The following is a 25964-nucleotide window of genomic DNA, read 5'->3' on the forward strand; positions in this document are numbered from 1 at the left end:
CGTGGTCGCGTTTCGTGATAACTACCTACTTCGCGTTCTACAATCGCGAGGGGACGGAGGGTCGCGGAATGCGCGGGCGGGCGGACATGCCAAGGCAGGCGAGCGAGCATATTTAGTATTTACTCATACATCGGAGGCGTAAATCACCGCATCTATTTCGAGTGGGTCGGTGCGCGGCGCGCGGGGACAGACGGCTATGCCAGTCTGGCGCCAGGATTCCCCAGCGCTCCCCGCCCCGCGGCGTCATTGCCATGCCCAACCACCATCACTCCACATTTAACATAACAATTTGGGCTTACATTTTTGTCACACTACATAATATATTCGGTACATTGAGGTCAATAACGCGTTGTGAAAGGAAATAATAAATAGATAATTTGACATACAATTTATTAAAGAACATACTTAAAACATATTTAAAAGTACGATATGGAGCCCTAAATACAAATAGTCATGATAAAAAATATCATATTGAAATTAGTCTAATGACATGCCAGCATCGCCGTCCTTCTTATCATTCTTGTCTTGCGGCTTGTCCTTCTTTTTATCATCTTCTTGACTCTTGGCACTATCCGAATTAGAGGAATTTTCGAGAGCCTTGAAGAAAGCTTGCACGTCACCAGTATTTGCGGCAGATGTCACTTCAGACGGCAAACCAAACTGTGAAATAACCGGTCCCATTTGTCCAGAAGAAAGCGCCGACGAAAATTGATTTGCAGCCTGTAAAATATATATATATATGTACTTCACTATGAAATACACACCTGACTTTTATTAAACGAAAGTTTTAACATCAAGGTTTACAAGCAAAATGAGTTTCAGTTAACTCTGTAGCATATTTGTATTATTAATATTCTTATCCTATAATAAAATAAAAACATGCAATAATCATCATAAAAATCGTACTTCCCTTTTGAGCATTGGCCGAGATCCCGTTAAATAATTAGAAATGGAAGGAGTAACACAGGAGTGCATGCCCACAACAAAATGAAAACAAGGACCTAGCAAATGGATATGCTGTAATCTCATTTGATGATATAAGGTTTTATAATATTCTAACCCCATATTACGTTATGATTTTCAAATAACAATCGCCTTTGCTCGTGAGAAATGTAACATAAAAATGGGTAAACAGGTCTCAAACTTACATTTTGAGCATGATTCACATTTTAAAATATGTCCGTGAATTCATTAATCACCTTAAGACATTAATATATAATTAATAAATTTTAAGTCCAAAGATATAAGTAAAGGTATTTTTTAATTATTAAACAATATCATCAAAGCAGGTTAAAGCAGGTGAAGGCCGACCCCGAGGCATGCGTGTAGCGCTCAAGCGTTTGGCCTGTTAGGGCGGGATCGCAACACGTGGGGTTTCACCTGAGCGAATTGCGGTGAGAGCAGGGTGGTCCTTACATCGTCCTGTGGCACTGTCTGAGGCAAATGAGGCGCGAGGCGTTGCGCGTTGTTCGGCTCACTGGCCGATGTCACCACTTCTGGTGTACTGAGGGCGGCTGCCAGGTCCACCCGCGCGGCGCCGGAGCCGGCGGCTTCGCCCTCTGGCGCGGTGCCTACACCGGAGAAGTAACGTTGCAAGTCCGATAGAAACACTTGACCACCTAAAATATTTATATTTTTTAATTCTAGAGTTGTGTTATTTATCTCTATCACAACTGTGTTTTATTAAAACTTTCTGTTTAGTTAAGTAAGTAAATTATTAATTTAATATTAGAAGAGATTTTTTTAATTCAACAAGTTCCTATCTAATTCCACATTAGAATGTCCCCTGAAAATAGAATTAATGTAGATCTGAAAACATATATACAATTATCAAAACACAATAATTTGTAGATTATATGTGGTAAAGATATAATATAGGATTCTCAAAGGCTCAGATTTATTATATACATAAGCAGCTAAATTCAAACTAATCAATTTATGCACCCTTATTAGAAAAAACAATGCAACAATTAACTGTAATAGATGAGAATCTATTGTGTCCATTTAGCATGCTAAATCACTGCCACAGCAATCATAGCACATAAATGCTTACTGATTATGAAATAGTAATGTTTATCAATAATTTTCATGGTTAAAAGACTTGGTAAATGATATTTTTTAAAGTAATTTGCATTAAAATATGTTTTTCTAAATAAATAAATGTTTTCTAGAAATCCAGAAAGTCAGAAGCTTTCCTTTAATGATAAAGAGCCATTATCATAAAATTAAAGTAGTATATATATATGTTTTATGTATTTACTTTGCGGCTGAGTGGCAGTAGCAGTATTGGGTGGTGTGGCAGTTGGAGCAGGTACATCTCTTGCTCGTGCTGGAGTCCTAGTAACAGGTGCTTCCGTAGTAGCAGTTGTCCGTGGGGCACTACCTCCACGAGAGCTACTGTTGCTTCCAGTAGTTGGACGGCTGCTTGAGTTGCTGCTGCTATTATTCCTGCAACATTAAAATTTATTTAAGGCATTCAAACACCATTCAAATGACCTCATCAAAGGACCACACACATGTCATCAAAAGGTATATCCTGTTAAAGGACAACTGAATCAGACCAGTGAACTTGAAAAATGTGGGTTAACAAAAATAATCATTAACTTTCTGTTTTTTTTCTCTTTAGTAGATGTTGGATATAATATTGTCAATTTAAAAATTTCATATAGTTCTGATTATTCATTGTATTTTATTGCAAGTTGATTGCCTAAAAAACTCTAACTAAATGCCATTCTAAGATTCATTCTATTATGATATCATGTAATATTTAACTCTTTGTTATCACATTACTCACATCAAATTACAAAAAAGTCACTTATTTTGCACAACATGTTCCAATCTTACCTTGAGCTTGTAGAAAAATAAATAATTAGAATGTTTTTTTTTGAGGAAATTGAGTTGTTTTTAAATGGTTTTCTTCATATAATTAATTATATATATTATACAATTAATTGTAAATTGTAGATGTCTTCATTAAATACTTCTAATAATTTTTCTTAAAACAATAAAACCAGAATCTTATAGGCCAATGGTCAAAATGTTTTAAGACACTTTTATCATATTAGAACCATTTTAAATATTTAGAAAATAAGTCAATGAGGATCCACTATGAAATCTAGAATGTAGTTGTTCTGATAACTCCGAATACAATAAGGTAGACTAAAAGACATCACACACAAAGACAAGTGTGGTAGGTATTTGACCCTGTCAGTGAAAAGTATCATGCAAATGGTTATGTAGAATTCACTTTTGACATCTCATACTATGGAGTAATACGCTTAGCAAATTCTATAAAGATTTTAAAGCATACTATGAAAATTTAATAACAAACCCCATAGTTCCAAGTAATGAAGACAGTCCACCAATCTGGCCAACACCACCAAACAACTGCATCAACTGTTGTTGGGACATGTTGTTCAGCAAATTCTGAAGCTCTCCATCCTGAGCCCCACTACCACTTCCACCTCTTCCCCCAGAAGTAGGAGGGTTGTTTAGGGCCTCATTAATACGGCGGCATAATTCTTCATCCTTATCAGTTTTTGGCTCCTAATAAATCCAGATATAATTATTTGAATAAAAAGTACTATTAATACATACTAGTCAATATTAGTACTATTAATTATTAAGTTATAATTTAGTACCTGCATCCAAAAGAAGTACTTTTTGGCAAAAGACTTGAATTTAAGTACATAGACCCTTCCTGTTGTACATTCATTAACTCGTGCAAATTCACAATCATCAGGAAAAATTAAAAGATCATCTTCTACTTCTCCAGTTGAACGATCTTTCCAACAGAAATGCATTAAGGAATCCTCTCCTTGGTACACATACAATAGCCCTTTCCTCTTATCTGGGTGTACCATACGTCCTTTCAGTGTCATCCTCCCAGCACGAAATTCGACTAAATGTTTATTACCTCCTGAGCTACCACCAAGACCCGAAGTATTACCAAATAAAGCCGTAGCAGACATTGTTTTACTGTAAATTGTAAAACAAAGTCAAATTAACTATACAATTTTAGGTTAAACAATTGCTAAATTATTTAAGCCTTCACGCGGATACTTATACTATTAATCCACTTACTATTTATGACTGTCGGAACAACAACTGAACAAAATTGTAGAATAGAATTAAAAATCTAAAAGACAATCGTACTATAGTAAATGGTAATGACTGGACAAAATATTTTAAAATAGAATCACAATTCATAGAATAAAAATTATAATACTTGTGATTTGATACTTTTCTCTATAGTCCTTGGTACAGATCATGATTTTCTATATAGACTTGATTTACGATAATGAGATATTTCAAAGTCTGTCTAAGCTGTGGATACAGTAGCTTTGGTATACTATCAAAGTCATTAACAGTCAACAGACGAAAGTTTTCAAGTTTTAATTTTCATAAATATTCTGTGCTAAGAATCTGTCTTTCTGCTTTTGCTTAGTTTTTGCCGATTTCAGTATTTGCTAATTACTGTTGATTTTATTTTTCGGGAATTTTATAATACTGATTGCGCATTGCGTGATACCCTTAATAATTTTAATTATACCTTAATATACCCCTACTTTTATTCGCACGTCCTCCTTTGCGTTTGTAGAAAACTTATTCTTATTTAAAAAGATGAGCGGCATCCAGACTGGTGAGTTATACTGATCCGAGATTAAGCAACATTTATAAACACTGCCGTTAGGCAAATTTTTATAAAAGTTTCTATAAGATTGTGTATGTTGATTAACGACGAATATCTTTATCATTTGGCCTACATATCTTTCACATTGTTGTTTCGTGGCACACACAAATGTATTTCTGGATGACTCAGATGACGGTCTGTTGTACTGTACTGTATATATCCAGTCAACATGTATCATAAATGTTTATAAGCTTTCACGACTGCACTGGTTTTAATGAAGACCAAATATTGTACATATATACCCAAAAACGCACATTTAACAATTAAATTGATCTAATATACCATTTATCTCATAAAATAGTTTTTTTTATATTCTCATTTTTGAGTGTGTAATTACTGTGAGGAGCATTTATTTGAAAAATGTGTCTTGCTAATACTCAATAAATTTACTTCTATTTACTTAAATCTGTCATATACTTAGTTTTAAATATTTGTGTTTTAATTTGAGTATTTATAAAGTTTTACTACTTATTTTACATTGCATTTACTATGATAAATAATTGTGTTGGAATTTGTTGAAATTTAAAAAACAACACTACTTCTCTAAATGTTTCATTCTAGTAAAAGTATATATTTTTTTTAGAAATAGTTAAATTTGTTGCCTGGGAAATACCTTGCAGGGCAGTGTTGAATAGTATCAGAATTTTTGTCAAATTCTATGGCAGATCTTTTTTAAAAGCTGTATCTAGTTGTCTGACAAACATGCAATACCTACAGTAGTGAAGATTTGTCTTTACCTACATTAGTACAACAATGTCGGGCATGTCAGATTACAAGGTATACTAAATGAGATACACCGATATACTGTGTCCACTATAATTGGAAATTGTAGGTGATATTATTTCATCAGATAAATAAATTTATATACAAACAATAATAAGTTCATTCTGCTTAATCAATGTGTTACACTGTTGAACTGGAGAGTGATCTATTTAAGAAACTATTTCATATAATTATACCTGACAAAAATAATTCCTTGAAACAAGGAAGTTAAGACATTTTTTTTAATTAAAACTGATTTCTACACTGTAAAAAATTTGAAGCAACATTGGCCAAATCAAAAATGATAGTCAGATGACGTAATCTTTTCTTGTGCTAACGACGCAGCCTTCGTGGTCCAGCGCAAGCGCACCTTCGCATTTAACTTAAACTTTATTGTATGCCTTATGGTTTTTATATTAGACAAATTTTATAAAATTTCTGATAGTTTATAATTTGTTGTTGATCTTTGCCTAAAAATTTAATCCTGAAAATATTATCATCCTCTTAGGGTCGTGATAATGAAAATTTATTAAAAAATGTAGAGGTACAACTCGCGCAGTTGTGAAAGTGGCAAATACGAGCACTCAGGCAGCGGCGCGAGACGAACGCGGGCGATTGCGCTAACGGTTCCCAACGTGGCGGAAGAAAGCAAACATATTGTTTGCTTTATTATTAAAACTGAAATGTTTACTATATTTTCGGTTACTATAAAGTGAACAATGTCAATATGACGCCTACCTAGTGGTCGCTTCAGTGTTGATTAATATGTTCATCGCGAAATAAGTGTTAGTTATTTTTTGCCAATGTGCGTTTACTCTTTAAGGACCTTGAAGATTAAACTTTTAAATGAAAATATGGTTTATTGTTGTGGAAGGCGCGGTAGATAGCTAATGGAATGGCAGGTCGTGGTGAGACAAGTGCAGAGCCAGCTAGCCTGGAGTATATGGAGGATCCTTACTTTGTGCCACCGGATGATGATTCTACTCCAAGCTTTGATGTCGCCGTCGATGAATTAGATGAATTAGAAGATATTGTAAATTGGCCCCATGAAGATACGGAGACGGAATGGCGCTCTTTACCGGAACTATCCGAATCTGCTCTATGCATCGAAACTGAATTTTATATGGACAATCGTCGTCGACGACTACGTATATTTAAAAAAAAGATGCGTGAAGTTAGAGTCACATTTCAAGATTTGACTAAGCCGTATCTTGCTAAAGTTTCGAGCCATACAAATTATAAAAAGTTTCTAGGAATTACACCTGGAGGTTAGTAACCAGAGTAAGACAAAATCTTCTCGTCTGTATAAAATCCTTGTAATAAATTGGCCACAGATACAGAAGACTTACTGTCGTTGGCTATTCATAATTAGACTCACGTCACTTATACCCAGTCGGAGTAGTGGCAAAACTCGTTATGGCTTAGGTTCCGAAAACTGGTTATTTGTACATAAACTAAAACGATGTTTTCCTACGACCATATTGTGGCTATGACTTCAAATTTTAAAAACCGTATGTATCTTTTTAAGCTAACGATTCTATAGTATCAAGTGTTGTTATGGAGGCTTTATCCGTAATATATATAATACTATAGATATATGTAATAATATGTGTGAATTATTGTAATGTTGGCAATATGCTCTTAAGTGGAACCTGAACATCGTCATCGGTGTAACGCAGTGAATTTACGTTCGCTGGTGTAACATCAATAAGTAACATTACGGAAGCATTTGAATATGAAATGTGCAATATTTACAATTCATATTTGTTAAAAGATGACTTTTGTTTTTATTATGATTTGTGGAGAATGAAGACGTTATAATGACATTCAATGCACTTTTTATAGGTTTGTTTACTGCATCATTAAACATCGAGGCTTTTTATTGATAGATGGTTTACGACAATTTATTTCAATGATTAATTGTTTCAATTATTATATATGGTATATAAAAAAAAGCAAAATTAGAACACGAGCTCCGACACCGCTTGGGTAGTTTGGAATTGAGTTTCTACAAAAAAAATGTAAAATTGCGGCTCGTAAAAAATGCGAAATTATACAATTATTATAGTTTTTAATGAATACTTAACAACTCGCCTTCGACTCAAAAGTTCGCAGATTATGGAAATTTATAGTGTTTTTTTGTCTCCAGCCGAAGAAGCAATGGCCGGCGCCGGCGCCGGAGACGCTCATATTGTGGACGAGCTTGCTGGTCTGACCCCGGAGCAAGCAGAACAACTCAAAGCTGAGTGGAGTCGGGAACTTGCAAGGGTCGAAGATGAAATTGCTACGCTGCGCACCGTGTTGCAGAGCAAAGTTAGTAAACATTTTGTGTTAACGGGTTTCCATTAAATCAAAAATAAAGTATTTTTTAAAAGTACAAACTTACCTAACTTTTAGGGCCTAGGTACATTAGCATAATTGTAATTTCTAATATGACAGTTTTTTAAAACCGCGTATTTTTCTCTATAGACTTTTAGTGCGGATAAAGCATAGTTTATGAACATATATTGAACATCGCCTTGCCTTCTAGGTCAAGGACCTCTGAATACCTGCGTTCACTTTATAAGAGCTAGCCGACCACAAACGCTAGTAAAAATCATAAAGAATATAATAACCCAGTTAAAATGTATTGCCATTAACTAGCGTAGGTCAAATCAATTTCGAAACCTTAGCGTTTACTCCTTTCTAAATGTAGATAGCAATCTATTATTTCAAAATATCAAATTTAAATTAAATTCTATTTTAATTCGATACTAGCAAGAAATACATATAACCAATGAATGTAATTCGTATTGGTACAAAGTGGGTGCTCCTATTTCACCATGTCTCCTGCTGATAGAGGATCTTTGACAATTTGAGACAAATCTTTGTTTTTAATTTATTTTATTATTATTTATTACTTAATATGTCATGTGGAACATAGTGTAATGGTTGCAGCTCCTTACAAACGTTGTGTAAAACAAAAAACTTGGCGATTAAAAAGAGTGGCGGAGAGTTTATTGCCAGTTCTTCTCTTCCTTTCTACGCCCTTAATTTGAGACCTGGCAGTAAATGTAAAATTAGAAGCATTTAATGTATATTTTTTTGACTTTGACTTTGAAAGAGCATATTTTTTCGTGCGTTAAATATTTAGTTAATATAGCTTATGTCAATAAGTTCTGAAAAAGGTTCTAAGCGAAAGAATTAAAAATTACCCTAGTTTTTTAGATAAATATGTAATAGTGTTAAACAAAAAACCTTTTTTATTTAATAATTGTGTAGATATCGTTGGAGAAAATTAAATAAAATATTAAATTCCATTACTTTCGCAAAACTGGAAAATTGTGTACATTGACAGTGATATAATAAACTTAACAATGTATTACCATTGTCATAATTGTGTCAAAACTCAATAGTTTAGATCAATATTGCAATGTAAGTTTGATAAGGTCAAAATTTGTTCATTTTATCATCAAAGGTTAATGCATAATGTATTTTTTATCATATTTTCATAAAAGTCAAATAAAAGCAAATCTACGCAATGGTATAAAGCGAGACATGGGTTTTAGTATGTTTGTAACTACTAATGAAAGTATTTCTACAAAAAAAATTGAATGTGGTATACCAATGTGGTATTCTCAAATCCTTAAATAAAATTGTACTCAAAAGTACTTTTACTAACTTAAATTAGCCATCTTAGCCAGAAATATAATAATAATTTATTTTTTCAGATTCGGCAGAGTTCTGAACTAAAACGCAAACTTGGTATTACTGTGTGGAAAGAGATTACTGAAGATGTTAATCAAGGATTGAAAAACGTAAAGGAAAGCCAAGTGTAAGTTAATTTTAACTTTGGTTGTTCACCATCAGTACCCATTGTTGTACCAATAGTATTGTAAATAGGCATGTATGAAGACTAGGTACAAGTATTTAGTATTTACTTGTTGATAACAAATTTTGTTTTTTTCCGGAGTCTCTGTTATTAAGAGTCGGTCCTTAAACCAAACATTAATCTTTAAAGATAATTTCTCATATTTTAGAAACCGAAGTCTTTTGACGTAGTTCACATATCGTACCTAGTTTCTAAATCATTTGTTATTGGAGCTATTATGCGTTCATCTGGTAAATAACCTTCTTTGACCTTCAAGAAATACTACTATACTTTTGTCGCTAGAGAATTCGTAGACTTACCAAATTTCTTACAGCTTTAACAATTATGCAATCAAATATAACAAGATTATACAAATACAATTATTGTTATTGTATTATCTGATGCGTAGTAGTCAATTGAACTCATTATTAGTAAACGAAGCGATCGTCTATGAGTCATGTTGGTATCTACAAAAAATATTAGACTAGTAGTTAATACTATGGAGATTTTAATGATAACATATATTTTGTTGTATAACAATATACTTTAAATATTATTTTCAGATACCAAAAAACTGAATCTGTGATAAAATCGACGGCGGAAAAGACTACCTCAATCCTGGGAGGCCTAACAGCTGGCGTCACACATAAAATTGGGCAAATGAGGAACTCTGATTCCTTCCGCTCGATAGAGGAACGTGTTGGGTTCGCTTATGAGAATGTTAAGGTAATTATTAATACATGATTACATTGAGTCGTTGAAGATTTTTATACCCTACCGTTAGAATTAGAAAAGCCCACGTAGGCATACGGCGCATGCAAAAATCACGTGTCATCATTTCCGTAAAGGCATATGTCTATCATAAGGTTGACTCATCACACTTATCATAGTTTTAAAATATTATTTCCGAATTGATTTGATAAAGACGATACTAATCAATATTATACTTGAAATGATATGATAATATCTTGGGACATGAAAATAATGATCAAATACGTGGTATTGTAGTGGTATTTATGTTCTGTCTTGTAAATCTTTTAGCAACACAATAGTAGCAATTATTTCATATAAATGGTATGTATATACATAACATATAAAGCAGCAATTAAGATAAGTATTTTCAACCAACAGAAAAAATTTGAACCTATATAGGCCAATATTGAAACAAATATTCTATAATTTATCAATGTTTAACACTTTCTAGATTAATCATAAGCATATATATTTTTTTTAAATTAAAACTTAGATTACTATACTTCTATTTGTCAGTTTTATATTAGCGGACTTGTCTGATCTAAAACTGGGTTGCCTTGCTGTAGTTTCCATTAATATAAACATATTTCCAGGGTAAAGTATCGTCCAGGTCGAATTCGACCCAGAGCTTTGATGAAGCGCTTCGTGATGCTAGCCGTAGCGCCAGTGGCGCCACATCACCGACAATCCCCGAAAACAAAGCTTTGCCTTAATGTCTCCTATGACCACCCACGCCGCTTTTTCATGACATGACTGACAAGTGTTTCTACCGACCTAAAATTTATGAGCCATGTCAATTACACACTCGTTAGTAGCAATCCTCATCTTAATGTTTTCCAGTACAAAATTTTTATGAGTTGAAATATGTTATATGAATTTTATCAATATTTAAATTGGCCTGAAATCTCTAAAGGTACTCGTACTTAATAACAAAAGTATTACTATTACTATTTTGAGGACATCGACATTTAAATAATTAATCTTGCATTTCTGCATGATTGGAAAACATTTAAGATTAACAGGAGATTTTACTTCACCTATTGAACACTGTAAACCCCACAATAATTATGCTAGAGTTAAGATTATTGTGTTCAGGGTCTTATGTGACTGCGGTGTGGGCTTAGCAATAAATGAATTTGGTAAATGGTCTCTTGGCGTATATTTGCATTCCAACACAAAAATTAAATGAATATAAATGGAAAAATATGATGGGGCACGTTGTACCAATTATTAGCTTTGCAAAGAATTTTATATACACAATTATACTTGTTGGAGTCAATGTCTATGTACTTGTCCGATGTTAAGAGCAGTTCAAAAAGATATTTTTATAAGATGCTTAGCTTTCCGTATAAGTGTTTCCATTATTTACATACATTTTAAATGAAAAATAAAGTTATGTATTAAAAGGATACTGGCTTTTAATTACACAATTTATTTTACCTACAGCTTTAACAAAATTTGTTGTCCTTTGGACATCTTCAACATAAAAAGCATTTTAGTGGGTATTTCTAACTTTTAACTATAGGAATAGCTGTCTATAGGCGGAAGAATTTTTAATTAGTTAGTTGACATAGAAAAATAAAACTTACCTCCATAATATTAGAAAATGAATAAAAGAAACAGATTTAATTTTATCCTATTACATATAATATGTCCATCGTGAGCTACGAGTTATTTATACATAATTATTACCTTTCATAAGCAAAGCAAGAGTTGAGAGCGCAATAAAAAAAATTAAAGAACATGATTAGTAACTGCACAATATTCCTAAAACTTAAATGCGTCTACCACAGTTTTAGGTGTAATATTGTACAACTTTACTTGTCCATACAATAGAAATCCTTGAGGTAAAGTTGATTTCAAAACGCATTTAAGATTTGAGCTTATTGTAATTTTAACTATAAAAATTTTCAATTCGTGAAATTAAAACGGTGATATATTCTCCGTTACAAACGTTTATAAACAATTTTTGTTCCATGTCAATTGATTAATCGAGACTTAATATATTTATAAAAGCTAAATTTTTAACTGCGTAATAATTTCAGAATCGTTACGTACGATGTGCATTTGGGTCTTTGCAAACTAATGAATACTTTTCATTCGTGTTGCCTAATTATAATTACAAATTCAACTGTAATTTATTGAACTCTTAAGAAATATACACGCTTATAAATAAACATCGAATTTTTATTAATAACAAATAAATCAAGTTCTTAAATGACAGCTAATCGTACAATGAAAAACAAAACTATGATGATTGTTTTATTTGTAGCAAACATTAAAAATCTATTGGGACATTGTTGGTTTTTTGTTATTTCTTATTGGCGACCATTTAAAAAAAATATTATTTCATAATAATTTATTTGCCTCAACATGGATAGTAAATGAAACTTCCCTAATATTAGGATTTTTTTCGAAATAACCATGACCATCTTGATACTTAAAAATGTATATTCTTAAATTACGCTCGCATTTCCGAGCCTAAGATTCAAAGACATGTCCGAACTTTTCATTATTTTGCTGTCCTGTTGTCATGAGAACTAACGTCTTGAATAATAGCCTAAGAACATTTTAGATATCGGTTTGACATTGAGAAACAACTGCATTTATATCACAACTGTAATTCATGACAATGTTTGTTATGCTTTGATATGCTGACATTACCAAAATATGTATATTAGAATTTAAAAACAATTCTTACATTTAACAAAGCCCTTGTAAAAATACAACCAAAGTTCATTACATATTAATGATTATTATTATTAATTTAATAACTTTCCTTTGCGCGATGCTTATAAAGAATATTATCTAAACTTTATATTATAATAATTTAAGCGCAACTACAAAATGTAATTGAAATTTATAACAATAGTATATCAATACACGTTTGGAGTGCTACATTTAAATATGAAGACAGTAGTCTCTTTCGAATAAGGACCGTTATTTCAACGAAATACCCTGCACGAAGAAATTTGGAATCTATTATTATCTATATCAAAATCTTATTTGCTGAAATCTTAAACGTTTACACAATAAAGTGCAATATAAAAAATATCTTCTACCTACTACACATACTCTACGACGCACGAAGCCTTATCCAAATGTTATTTCTTAATGACGTTCATAAGCGTACATTGTGTTACTTAAATGAATACATGATTTTGAACACAATATAATTTTAGTTTATTGATGTGGTGACGAAGAGCAAAAAATTGATTAAAATACAGCGCAAACTCCATATAACGTCGTCGCTTGACTCCCAAAAACGCCGAAATTGCTCGACTTTTGTGGGGTTGCCAGGTCCATACACTAATGATTCTTTCCATATACTTTTTATATCGCCAGAAAATACCTTTAGCGTCGCTATATAGAGTTTACTAGATCGAATTTTTGAGTCGATTATAAATTTGACTACATGCCATAAAATAAATCTATCGATATTTCATATCAGTTATTACAAAATATTAAATCCATAGATAGCTAAAATAAAAAAAAAATATCACTTACGACTAAAGGCGGTAGAGTACCTTACTTTTGGTATGGAGGGGGAGTGGTCTTGAAATAAGTGTAATATTGCATATTTTACTAATCATCTAACACTTACGCTACTTAAGAATAGGCTTTATTTAAATTACTTATTGCTAGAACTAATCCTCGGTATCGAAACGACCTCCAGAACGATCTTCTAATATATTACGTGGCACATGAAATATTATCTGGAGATCAAAATATCTTTATATTTTAAGACATAGTTGGCTTTATGAATACAACTTAAGACCGATGTCTTGTGCTTAATTTTACGTCTAATGTTAAACGCGATTCATAGTTTTAAAAAATGTATTCGTAACAAAACGAGTTTTCCCACGACATCTTGTCACGTTCGTGTTATTTTTTGTATAGCAATTAAAAGATCCAGATGACAAAATTCGATTAAATTGTTTAATCTGCATTAAACTAATTATCTGGAACATAATTGGTGTCGAGAGTATGTGCAAGAACATAACATTGTATCTTCGGTCGTTCAAGTGTTCTTGTCACTTCACGTAAAATGAAATGTCAATTACTGGATCTCAGAAACCTGAAACTACAGAAATAATAATTGATATCCCGAAACTCGATTTGATTTTAATATATATTCGGGAACACAAACCTAAGAACGGGTTTCATAATTGAAAATAGATAAAATGGATAATCCTTACCAAAACAATTTTCATAAAATGCACATTAATATTCATCGTACTCATTCTATTCGCAAGGAGATTATTTCCTAAAATATTAATAAATTGTATTACTTAATATTTGTTTAAGTAATCGTTACTTAACGCTTAAGGTAATACATTACATCATTTTAACGTAAAGGCTGCGTTGTTATTAATTTATTACAATTGTAAAATATACACTATGTAATATATACTCCGCTTATATTATTGCAAATATCTTATATATTTTAGAAAGATCCGCCATTTTAGATGCATTCTTAGCAACCATAATAGTTGAGAAGCTACCTCTTTAAGCTGGAAAACCTAAGAATGCTAAGAAATGATTTCGATTTTTTCAATGTCTACCATTTTAGGTAGAACGTTATGCCTGTTTTGTACGAAACATTGCTGACGGCTAGAGACAAAAATGAATTCAACGACACAACGTAAAATTAAATTCAATTAAAAATTCAACAAAATATGGTTAAAAAAAGCCAATGGTGCTTCTTTTAGATCCTTTTAGGTCAGGCCCTCATATCTGTATCTGTTTTGTGTTCAATTGTTTTTCTTAACGTGCGCGTATTAAATGTGAACATAGACAGAAAGTACATTGGTGCTCAGCCGGGGTGCTCCTCGGGTGGCAATACAGCTCGAAAATATGGTTATTGGTTTTGGTACTGTAAGTCAATCTTAAAAAGTACTTTAACAATTATTTTTTAACAATCGAAGAAATATCTATATCGTTTAACCTACATAATAAACTTACTCCGACTATTATAAAATATGGAATAAAATCTGTTTGTTGCCATGGTTACGAAGTTCCATGTAATAAAAATTGTAACCACGGTAACAAAGACATACTAAGACACGTTTTGTCTGACGTTATCTTCACTACACCAGAATTAGTTAAGGCATTTCAAAATTTCAGATGAGAACAAACCTCTTACAGAAGGTTCTTAGTAATCGTAAATGTATTTAAACAGATTATTTGTTTTCATAAAAAATATTAATGTTGTTTTAACTAGGGTATCGGTTCAGCTCTTTGAAACTAGTTTTATTCTTTTGGTGCACTTGAACATGTCACCCTTGCTAAAAACAAATTAAAACATTCTATTAAGACGATATACCACTCAGTATATCTTCGAAAATATGTTAAAATCCCAAAATATTTATAATTTTATACAACACCTTTAATTGCTACCACACATTTAGCACAATAAAGCAAAACATTTCATTTCTTTTATTTTTTACATTTAATATAAGGCTATCGCGTGCTTTGTTCATACGTCGTACATCTAAAATACGGCCCTATTCATAAACGTACGTTGATGGGTGTTTTGTCTCATTTTATAACATGAGAGAGCTGAGTACTGCACGCTTAAACAATAAAAACTGAAATTCTAAAAAACGTTACTACAGTATGACGTTTGAAATAGTACCAAGTATTACCATTCTAGAGAGACGTACTAAACGTAAACACAAAACACGTCTGCCTGAACAAGAGGCAATGCAATCTTCACACACAAATCTTACAGCGCCTCTGGTGGTGATGCGCTAAACTAATTTTTATACTAACTATTGACGTTGATTTTACACAATTGCTTACTTAGTTCTCATTATAAACAGACATGTTAACTTTAAAGCATTTTCGCTGTTTACATTTCCGATATATGTTTGTAGCGGCCGCAATCCCCCGTATGACTTAACATACTAAGCGAAGTACATGACCTTCTTGGTAGCCGCGTGTACGGTAATAGCTCTCGCCATGGCTCCGGGGGTCCTATCCTCGCTACAGGCGGATTGGTGACTGCCTTCACCCGAATCGTGTTCCTTCTCGACCAAGTGGTATCGGGCGCGGAAGGCGACGAGATGTGCGTAGTACGCGGGCGCAGGGATCGACACGGAGCGCGTACAACGCACGTACGTGTGGCACAATTGGTACGTCAGGCACTGCAGCTCGTCAGAACCGAAGTGGTTGTCGTCCCATAGCACGTGGTAGTGGGATGGACGAGATGTGCCCTGAAGTTTTTATTAATATTCAACGTGATGTTCTGTATTGACTACAATGGGGGACGTCTTTTTAATAATTAAGAATATAGAAGATATTCCTCTATTTAGTGTCTTCTGTCTTTCATATCGACACTTTGAAAGTAAACGCTAGACGGCAGAACTAATTATGAAATGTTATGCGTAAATATTTACAATGAATTGAAATTTCAATTAAAAACAAATCGCATCATTGACCAATTCATGAGCTTATATTGATCCAGTCTTAGTTCGTGTAGTATTATACAAAAATATCTCGCAACACCAACATTTAAATTAATTCAGATTTATATACCTGTATGCCCTGGTGACTGCATAGATAAAAGTCGAACTCGGTAGGGTGTGTGATGCCCAGGTCGACGGTGGTCCCGGCCGGAATGTTTCCGGATTTGCCGGACTGCTCTCGCTTATCCGCACAAAACAGACGCGTATGGTGACGCTTCTGTACGACTATGAATGTGATACCAGGCTTATATTCCGCCTCCAGCTGTGAAAAAGATAGTACATCATTTACTGTTAGTGACCAAAAGTGACCGCCCACCGAGTCTAGTTACATATGTGTACGGGGGTGATTTACATTAACTACCGCACAAGAATGCTCTTTTCATTAAGTTGGTATTCTTAAAATTTCTTTATTTTTTACGCTCCTGACGTATCTTCATTGAAATTCTATATGTAATAAAACAAGCGTATAATACACATTACATTCAATTGTAGTCAATTTAAATATTGAGATGAAGGGAGAAGAGAACTTAAGTTAGAAATGTAATTTTATCCACTCCCATCTTTAATGTCATATGACTTTCTATTTACACATTAAACACTCGCTCGTACGGTAAAGGAAAACATTCTAAGGAAACCTGCATGCCATAGTCTCAAAGTAGTCGACGTCGTGTACACACAAAAGGCAGATCATTTACTTGCATATTAAAAGAAACGAATGATCTGGAAACAGATACAGAAATCATAGGCCCTCCACCACAAAGATTGTAGCGCCACTGACTTAAGCATAAACTACAATATCAGAGTCGAGAATACAATATTGCTCACCTTGATACAAGCCTCTCTCACAGCCGTAAGCTCATGCTGGAGTACATGTATGAATTGTCCCTCAGATATCCCGTCTCGGTACATAATGATCCTATGAGGCTTGAAACCACCGGTGCTCTTGTAAAACATTAACAGCAATTCTTGTACCATGCTGCTCAGCTCGTGTACGATTTCCTGCCTGTCATTCTCACTGAATTAATCGATGGTTACCCGTTGCTGCCATAATACACCACGATTTTGGAAAGGGCATTGCCCGCTTAAAACTAGGGACGGGGGGGGGAGTTCTAGGACGTTTAACAATACCGGACTGTCTATCACACCTTAATTGAGAAATTATTTCGTGATTACTGCTATATTATAATATTAATGGAAATTTAATTATAATATTAGTGCAATTGAGGTGCATGGACGTCCAGTCACTAATGCAATGAAACAATATAGGGAATGAGATTCTTATTCTAAACTATAACTAAATGATAATTGGCAAATCTTCATAAAAATAAACAGATCAACAGATGTCCTTGATCAAATGTGTGTCCGAATTTCATTAAAAATACTATCAATATATTCTGGAAAAAAAAACATGCGTGTGTACTTATGTACACGCGTTAGAAGTTATACTTCTTTGGCGTAACTATCTAGTCTAGTTAAATAAAGTGAATATAAATATCACAAAAAAAAATTCTACATAATTAAAGAAAATGTTGACTTTGCTAACTTCATAGTCGTTTCTTTGTGACGCGCGCATCGTAAAAATTTACTCTCATCATTCTTCGGTAACGCGCCAAAAAAAGGATAACTTCACAAAAAATTGACAAAGAAAACATAAACTTTTATATGATTGGTACACGTTTAGTGTCTCTTCAAAGAATACTTTTTTCCATTCTGAATCCAAGGCACCTTGATATGACAAAATACACAATTAATTATTAAATATTACACATTGTCTTTTAATTATATTTATATACATTTACATATAGATATGTAAAACATACTTTAGCTTTTTAAGAGATCTTCTTTGTTTGTTCTTTAATTAAAAGAATAGCCTGCCTTTTATCCTTGTTTAAGTTTAAAAAAAATTACCATAAAACAATTTAGAAATTCAAAGATTTACGGTTCACTACGTCACGAATGACGTATATGCAAATATGAACGCCTTAAAGGTCGTTAAAGCACTTGCGAACCTGCAGTACATGGGCGATAGTATCACTTAATATGAGGTCTTGGCACTCTTATGTGTTTCAAAAATACATAAAATAGGGAAACCAGATTATTATACCAGCCCTATAAACTAGAGAAACTAAAATTGGCTGGCATTAAGTTCCAATGTTTTAAATAATTTTCGACATAGTTCACTCAATATCCGTAGCGTATATTGAAAATGGATTACGTAAAAGAAAACTTAATATGCAATAGGAAGTTACGTTAGTGGGGTCTTCTAAAGGGGGGATCATTCTTCTAGCAAATCATTCAAAATCAATATTTACCTGTGTTGTTGCACTCGTACAGTTGCCGCGTATCTCGAGGGATGGGCATCCATTGAACCCACTACTGCCGCAATGGACGGCTTCTTATTATCACCGGCCGGTGGATGTGTCACATCTACCCCAAGGAATATTACCGGCTCGTTGAATACCTAAAATTTCCAACAACATACAAATTGGCGTAGAAAATAGTTTTACTTACTTTTACCAATAAAGAAATGTCTGGGAATATTGTAATAAGTTGATATAAGGGCCTGGGACTAGTGCTAGACAGGCTACTTCTAATAAATTTTCTATATATGTTTTACAATAAGTGTTGTTTGCCATTTTGTATGATGATTTGCCGTTTTAAAAGAGTACCGAGAGTTTTTTTACGCCGGCTTTTTCTCTCGGCCTACATCCTCTGTCTTCTTTGCCGATGAGGAGGGATGTCTACCTATTTAAATTTAATGACGTGGACTAAGTGATACTTGTATCTTAGGTTCCATAATAAACATATTTATTTATTATTTAATAGGCAAGTAGGTGATCAGATTCTGTGCTTGACATACGCCATCAACTCTATGTGTCAAAGGCATTGCGGGTACCGGCACGAGCATACTATTAAACCCTGTTTAGTTTTAAATTTGGTATAGTATTATTATTTGAAATGTTATCTTTTTAACGACTGAGTTCTCTGAAGAAACTGCCGTTAGCAGTAAAAACGTTCATTTACAGTCGTTGTCTTTTAGTATTGCCTTTTAAAAGATGGCAATGACAGGAGGCTCACCTGATATTAATTGATACCGCCGCCCATGGACACACTCACACTTTCAGAAAATACGCAAGTGCTTTGCCGGCTTTTTTAGAATTGGTACCTGCTTTGTAATGTAAAAATATTATATATTAAAATACATACTTTAGGACGTATGGAAGGCACTAATATGGAGTTTATGCCACCAAGTTTAACGTTGATCTTGAGACAAAGATTGCTTAATGTCTGTGGAGAGGTTTTGTTCACGTTCTTAGCTTGAACGCATTGAGTGGCCATTCCCAGTACTGTATCACCGACTCGCTTCACTTCGGCTAAAACATTACATAACATATAATTACTTTGTATCGGTGTATAGTAGTAGTAATGTACGCGCTAAGTTAAGTACAGAACTACCGGTAAGTGTTGCAACGCATGTTTTCTGTAAAGCACGAGCAACATATGACCCGTTTTAAAAATTACAAAATAATTATATTAAAATTAAACGCGTTAAAGAGTTTTGAGAACTTTGAGTATTCTTATAACAACACAAAAAATAACTAAGGCGACGGCGTCCTCACTCCGCACTTGAACACATATATGTTTATTTATTTCGTTATCCCATAGATAAATTATATAAAAAACAAACAACAACATTAAAAATATAGCCAAGGATTGAATACATACATAGAAAAAAGTTCAAATATTTACGAAACGAACAATTAATAAAAAGTATTAAATACATTTTAACTTAGTTTCCTAATTCGGCTGTGTTGTGTTGTGATGGTGTGAAACTACGTGGAGTGTGCTCATGATGCAGGTTAATTAGCGCTATGGATATTCACCATACTCAAACATATTCCGGGATAGCTTAAACATGTCACAGCTTAAATAGGGATTGTTGTATGTTAAATTCTATAATAAACTTACCGTAAACGGGTGTTTTGCCTGGCAACACTACAACAACCAGCTGTAATTGAACAAATGTCGACTTAAGGTATTTGAACATGGGTTCCACTTGGTCAGGACCCGTTGCATACTTGCAGAAACACGGTTGGCCTATTATAGGCATTCCTGCATCATTTGATATCCTCTGTAGCTGTTGAGTGAAGTTCCTGAAATGACAAATTTACTTTTTGATAATTTAATTTTTAGTTATAATGGACGGTTGAAATGGTATCTATTTATATATATATATATTTATTTAAGATAATTATATATAAACGAATCGATAAAGTGACTGCATATTACGATAATTCTTTTTATGTTCTTTATGGTCATAAAAAAAACGTGGCGTACAACCTTTTCGGTCTGGGCCACAGATTACTATATCTCTTTCATGATTATAAATTTTTCTAGGCGGTATTGGTATGCGGAATATATACCGGATATATATATAGAACGTTCAAACCACAAGTCATCTAAAGTGTTAATTTTAAATTAATGTTATTGATAAGAGAATATTTGAGTTCGAGTTTTGTTGTACCTGAGTGTACTTAACGTTACAATCAATAAAATAAATATTATAATAAACATTACGAGTTCCAAAATTCCAAACAAATATTTTATATCCCTTAAAAAGTACTTACTTTAGTGCATCCTCACGCACAGTTCTCTGCGGTGCGAAACAAGCAATCGCCCAGACCCGTATCTCGACACCCATAAAGAACTGTTTGCCTCGCATATCCCAAACACCTTGGTTTGGCAATGCTTGCTGCAACATGGGACATAACATTTAGTAATATTAAAGTGTTGTTGGTATAAAAGTAATTTTGTTTGTTTTAATAATTGCAGTCCTTTTCAGGTCACCGTTATGCACAGACCCAAAACATTCCCAGTATCAAAATCATTAATGCTGTCAGATATGTTACTGATGTAAGATCATATAACAGAAAAAATTATGATGTTGTTTGTAATAAATAAACTGCTGTTGGAATCAAATAATGCATTTACTATTCCAAGCGACTATTGGAAGTATTCTAAGCATATTGTCGGATTAGTCTAGAGTCTAAGAGTATCAAATTGCTTGGCCAAGGCCTGTATAAGTTGGGACATATATAAAATTAAATTAAAATAATTGCAAATTAGATATTATTAGTAAAACTTGGTTCCCTGTGGTTTTACCCTTCGTTTAAGATCTGATGACATCTTATAAATGCAGGCATTGAATTTCACCATTTTTTCTTCCGGTTTTATAAATACTGTTATGTCTCTTGAAATCAAATATGTAATATCAAAGACAAAGCAGAAAAATGTATGTATTTGGATAGGGAATTATTTTATTTATAAAACTTGCTTTGAAAATAATTATTTTATATCGAGTCAACCTTAGATGTTGGCATAGACTTTTTAGACTTTTCCGTCTTGCACGCTCTTGCAAAGGAAGGTCTCAAAATATTCTTTTTCCACTTTCTCAACATTCTACATTCTACTTCGTCACTTCAACCAAATGAACTACAGCTTTATAATATTAGTATAAATAAATATAATGAAACATTACTTGTCCTCCCAGAGACGACACACGCCCTCCATATTGCAATTTGGGCGAGGGCAACACGCGCCCTCGTACTTCCATCATGTTATTCGATATTGTCAGTCCAAACTCTTTCACGTAAAGGTCTGTGTTGAAGTTCGCACGTCGAACCAAATTGTTAATCTCACGCTCTCTAAAAGATTATAACAAGTCGATAAACTATTCTACAAAACTAGCCATGACTTTTTTTGCAATGTCAATTGACCTTTAAAAGAATAGTGCTATTTCGTCATTATAGTTCGACAGTATTATTACAAAAAAATAAAAGTATAATATTTTTCAGAATAAATGAAATAATGAAAGCTAGTTCACATTCGCATTTTTCTTAAAAGTCGTTAGGAAGTAGGAGGTAAGGAGAAATAGTCGAGTACGCTCACAGAATGGTGTCCAGGTTACGAATAGCTCGGTAGAGGAGGGCCACATATTTGATCGGACGACATATTTACAAACATGGAGAGAAATTTACGCCGTCGCATCGCGGTCAATGAAAGAGAATGGAGAAGAGTGGGGCCTTTGCCACTTAGCAAGTGGATGAGGAGTTGGTCTGGATATAGTATAATTAGAATAAGAGCTATATTTGCAGTTGCACTTTCACATTGTAAATAATATTTAAACTTAGTATATATTAAAAATTTAAATATCTAAGGTTTTTGTGTTAAGTGTTATTAAGTAAATAAAACTTTTATTTACTTAATAACTTTTAAAATATGTACCTGTCAGGAGCTGAACGAGCTGTGGCCTTGATCATGGTGGATGTCTGCATGTCAGTCAGTTTCTTAATACATCTTTGGCCAGGCACAATATTACATACTTCTAAGGGTAAGTATGTGTGTTTGTGTTCCTGTCCGACTTGTAGACACGGCAAATGTGGATATCTTAGCTTCATTTTATATTTATCTAGGAAGTATTTAGCAACAGTACATTCAACTGTTTGTCCATTTTCTAATTGTAATGGAAATCTGTGATATAAAAAAATATATATTGAACTTTAAGTAAAACTTTGTTATGAATGTCCAACAACAATAAAAATACGGTAGTACTAGTTAATTGGAAATAAATAGGTTATTTCCATAACAAATTATTTCCACTATTTAAAGACAACTTTAACTACAAATACGAAATTTTACTAAGAAGAAATGGTATTGTACTTTTGTCAATAAATTATATAAATGTACTGTGTATTACAGAAATTGTTTCATATGATGTGTTGGTACTGTAAACTGATTTTCAAGTAATAATCAGATTGATTGCTATGATTTTACACAACTGCTACTCTTACAACATCCAATAGTGATAGCAATAATAATTACATTGTTTTGAAATGCAATTTAATGTAGTTATCTCAATATCCATAGTGCTGTTGTCGCAACTTTAGTAACAAAAACTAGTACAACTCTAAATCTGTATATCATTATCATAGCTATCATATTAACTTATAACAATACAAAAACATAAAATTTACACAGTCATAATCTCATAAGATTTAAGAACAAATAGACATACGATTGCATTTGAGCAGGTCTTCTTGTCACATTACAAACTCTGTACTTTCGTTTCATTGTACCACAATGAGTAATTTCAATCTTGAGGCCTTTTATTTCTTTTGTAAACTTAACTCTTTGAGAGTCTGTCAATGGTTTTCTTTGGTCATTAATATCTCTTATATCCAACACTTCACACATAAATTCTATAACTGGCTGAGCTTTGTAAAATGCAGTTGCCGACACTAGGAAAAAAAATATTATTACAGTTTTCCTTAACAAAAATAAAATATGAAGTAAATAATATTTATACCATCAATATTCAACATCATTTTCCATTGACTGGGTCTAACAGACTGGTGGAAACCAAACCATACTTCACGACCTCCACCAAGTGGATGATAGTATCCTTCTGGTGATGAAAAAAATGATCTTCCTACAGGTGTGTACATCATGGAGGGTAAATGCCTCATCACAACATCCAAAGCAAGAATTGCATCATAAGGTATCTGTCTTGTCCGACCTTCTAGTGCCTCTTCTAATGCAAATAATGACACCTATAATGAAAACAGGCTTTAAGTAAAGTAGCATCAGCAAAGGTTAAATTATTAGTATCATAAATGTCTTAAAGTAATACAAACCTGTGCAACCCATTTAATAGTCACTCGAAACACTCTATCTTTACCTTCTCCTGGTAAAATGACTTCTAATTCAACTCTATCATTACCAATTGGCAGAGGGTCTCTAGTGTATAAATTGTTTCTACCATCAAAAACTGGTTTTAAAGTACCAAATATTTTATTATAGCAATGTACCATTGTATCAACAATGTCTCTATTGACCTGTAAAATATATGTTTAGAAAAGGTTAACTCTACCCAATTAATTACGGTGAAATATTCTAAACATACAAGGTATTTTACATTACCTTTCTTGGACATTTATCTGGTTGTATATTAACATCATAATGATGTACAAATCCTCTAGGCATGGATATTTGAAAATGATTGGCACGAAGCATAATAGGACGGCCTTCATGACCCAAGTTAGGTCGCCGTGGACAGGTAAGAACATCTGGCATGTCTGGTGTCGGGGCGACAGGCGAAACGAGTGATAAGCCTCCAGTCGCCGTGGCCACGCCAGCAGGAACCGCTCCAGTTGTAGCAGCTACGCTGGCAGCACCAGGACTAGTCGCAGTTGCTCCAGGTGTAGCACTCGCAACACCTGTAACTCCTACCGCCCCTGCACTCGCCTCCCCCGCTGGAGCTAGAAGACATTATGAATCACGTCTTACTTATACTCTTTTGTTCATATCACACAAAATTCTATGACAGTTAAAACACAAGAACCTATTTAATTCTATTTAGGACAACCAAACAAAGAAGCTTTCTTCCTAACTCGTGGTCATATATACATGATGTGAAATTACTTACGTTGACCAACGGGGTACATCTTGAAATATGTTTGTATAAATCAAAATGTGTAAAATAAAGTTTATACAAGTAGTACGTTTGAAATTTTCAAGAATTCATTAAAATAAGTGCCTCGGAACTACCAGTTACTGTAATTTACTACCTAATTCTTAAAATTAGTTTGACAATTGACATTTATTAACCATAGTGAGAACTCTGAACTGTGAAAATTGTGTTACCACAGGTAAGTGCACAATAGTAAATTTTTTGTCTAATCTATATACAATAACAACAACTAAGACGTAGTTAAGACAAAACCTTTATATGTTTGAAATAGCTTGACGTATATACGTTTATTCGAATCTAATCGTATTTATATGTTAATCAAGAAATTATTGCTCAATTCTGTAAGATTATAAAGCTATTTAATATCAACAGTTCTTACAACAGACGTATTAGTTTTTTTTAAGTTTTAATATAATTTATGCGATAGATATTTAAGTTACTTACTGATTATATTTTTGGGCCAGCCATTCATTCGAGATGTTACTCCATCATTATAACCATAAATATCACCTCGAAAAATGTCCTCAAAATTATAACAGATAAGAATGTATATCTACAAACTTTTTTCCGATACCACATGCTAAGGCCACATGTATCTGCCATCAGTTACAGGTGGTGACAGACAACAAAACATGACCGAACCATAGAAAAGGAATTGGAACATCTAGAGCGCTAATGCAAATGAAGCTATAATATGTTGGTCGTTTTTTCTAAGGACATCATAATGTGTAATTAAAACAATGCTTGTCGTGATTAATTTTACATATATTGACATTAGTTGTCTTTCGGGCTAGTATCGTCAAAAGAGTAATAATAGTTTTTCTTTAATTAATGTCCTCTTAGAAAATCTGTGGTCTATCTGTCAGCTTTTGTTTCTTTGCCACCCAAATTGTCTTAGCCAACATC

The 25964-nt window shown here is 33.3% G+C and overlaps 3 protein-coding genes across 10 annotated transcripts; 1 reads left to right on the top strand and 2 right to left on the bottom strand.

Annotated features, from left to right (window-relative positions):
- Window positions 1–373: 373 nt before the first annotated feature.
- Window positions 374–4222, bottom strand: LOC123716069 (proteasomal ubiquitin receptor ADRM1). 2 transcript variants are annotated; one of them, XM_045671591.1, is made up of 6 exons: window positions 4084–4222; window positions 3642–3978; window positions 3332–3546; window positions 2261–2448; window positions 1417–1619; window positions 374–720 (listed from the first exon to the last, which is right to left on the bottom strand). In XM_045671591.1, exons 2-6 carry the CDS (start codon window positions 3969–3971, stop codon window positions 478–480), a joined length of 1179 nt encoding a protein of 392 aa, XP_045527547.1. In that variant the 5' UTR covers window positions 3972–3978; window positions 4084–4222; the 3' UTR covers window positions 374–477. The 2 variants fall into 2 exon arrangements, with proteins under 2 accessions (XP_045527547.1, XP_045527546.1); XM_045671590.1 differs by having other exon boundaries at window positions 1381–1619.
- A 185-nt stretch (window positions 4223–4407) lies between these two features.
- LOC123716363 (tumor protein D52) lies at window positions 4408–11467 on the top strand. Of its 4 annotated transcripts, none has more exons than XM_045672073.1 (5): window positions 4408–4642; window positions 7605–7768; window positions 9166–9269; window positions 9869–10031; window positions 10652–11467. In XM_045672073.1, exons 1-5 carry the CDS (start codon window positions 4624–4626, stop codon window positions 10769–10771), a joined length of 570 nt encoding a protein of 189 aa, XP_045528029.1. In that variant the 5' UTR covers window positions 4408–4623; the 3' UTR covers window positions 10772–11467. The 4 variants fall into 4 exon arrangements, with proteins under 4 accessions (XP_045528029.1, XP_045528026.1, XP_045528027.1 ...); XM_045672070.1 differs by lacking the exon at window positions 4408–4642 and adding an exon at window positions 6036–6723; XM_045672071.1 differs by lacking the exon at window positions 4408–4642 and adding an exon at window positions 6858–6966.
- Window positions 10812–25678, bottom strand: LOC123716362 (protein argonaute-2). 4 transcript variants are annotated; one of them, XM_045672068.1, is made up of 14 exons: window positions 25503–25678; window positions 24509–24846; window positions 24223–24423; window positions 23895–24138; window positions 23604–23826; window positions 22814–23059; window positions 22068–22233; window positions 21157–21281; window positions 20498–20682; window positions 19736–19902; window positions 18841–18989; window positions 17354–17531; window positions 16599–16790; window positions 10812–16276 (listed from the first exon to the last, which is right to left on the bottom strand). In XM_045672068.1, exons 1-14 carry the CDS (start codon window positions 25528–25530, stop codon window positions 15968–15970), a joined length of 2751 nt encoding a protein of 916 aa, XP_045528024.1. In that variant the 5' UTR covers window positions 25531–25678; the 3' UTR covers window positions 10812–15967. The 4 variants fall into 4 exon arrangements, with proteins under 4 accessions (XP_045528024.1, XP_045528022.1, XP_045528025.1 ...); XM_045672066.1 differs by having other exon boundaries at window positions 17354–17543; window positions 25503–25677; XM_045672069.1 differs by lacking the exon at window positions 25503–25678 and adding an exon at window positions 25014–25144.
- Between the last annotated feature and the right edge of the window lie 286 nt (window positions 25679–25964).

This window comes from Pieris brassicae, chromosome 11, assembly GCF_905147105.1.
Source record: "Pieris brassicae chromosome 11, ilPieBrab1.1, whole genome shotgun sequence".
NCBI classification, from domain to species: domain Eukaryota; kingdom Metazoa; phylum Arthropoda; class Insecta; order Lepidoptera; family Pieridae; genus Pieris; species Pieris brassicae.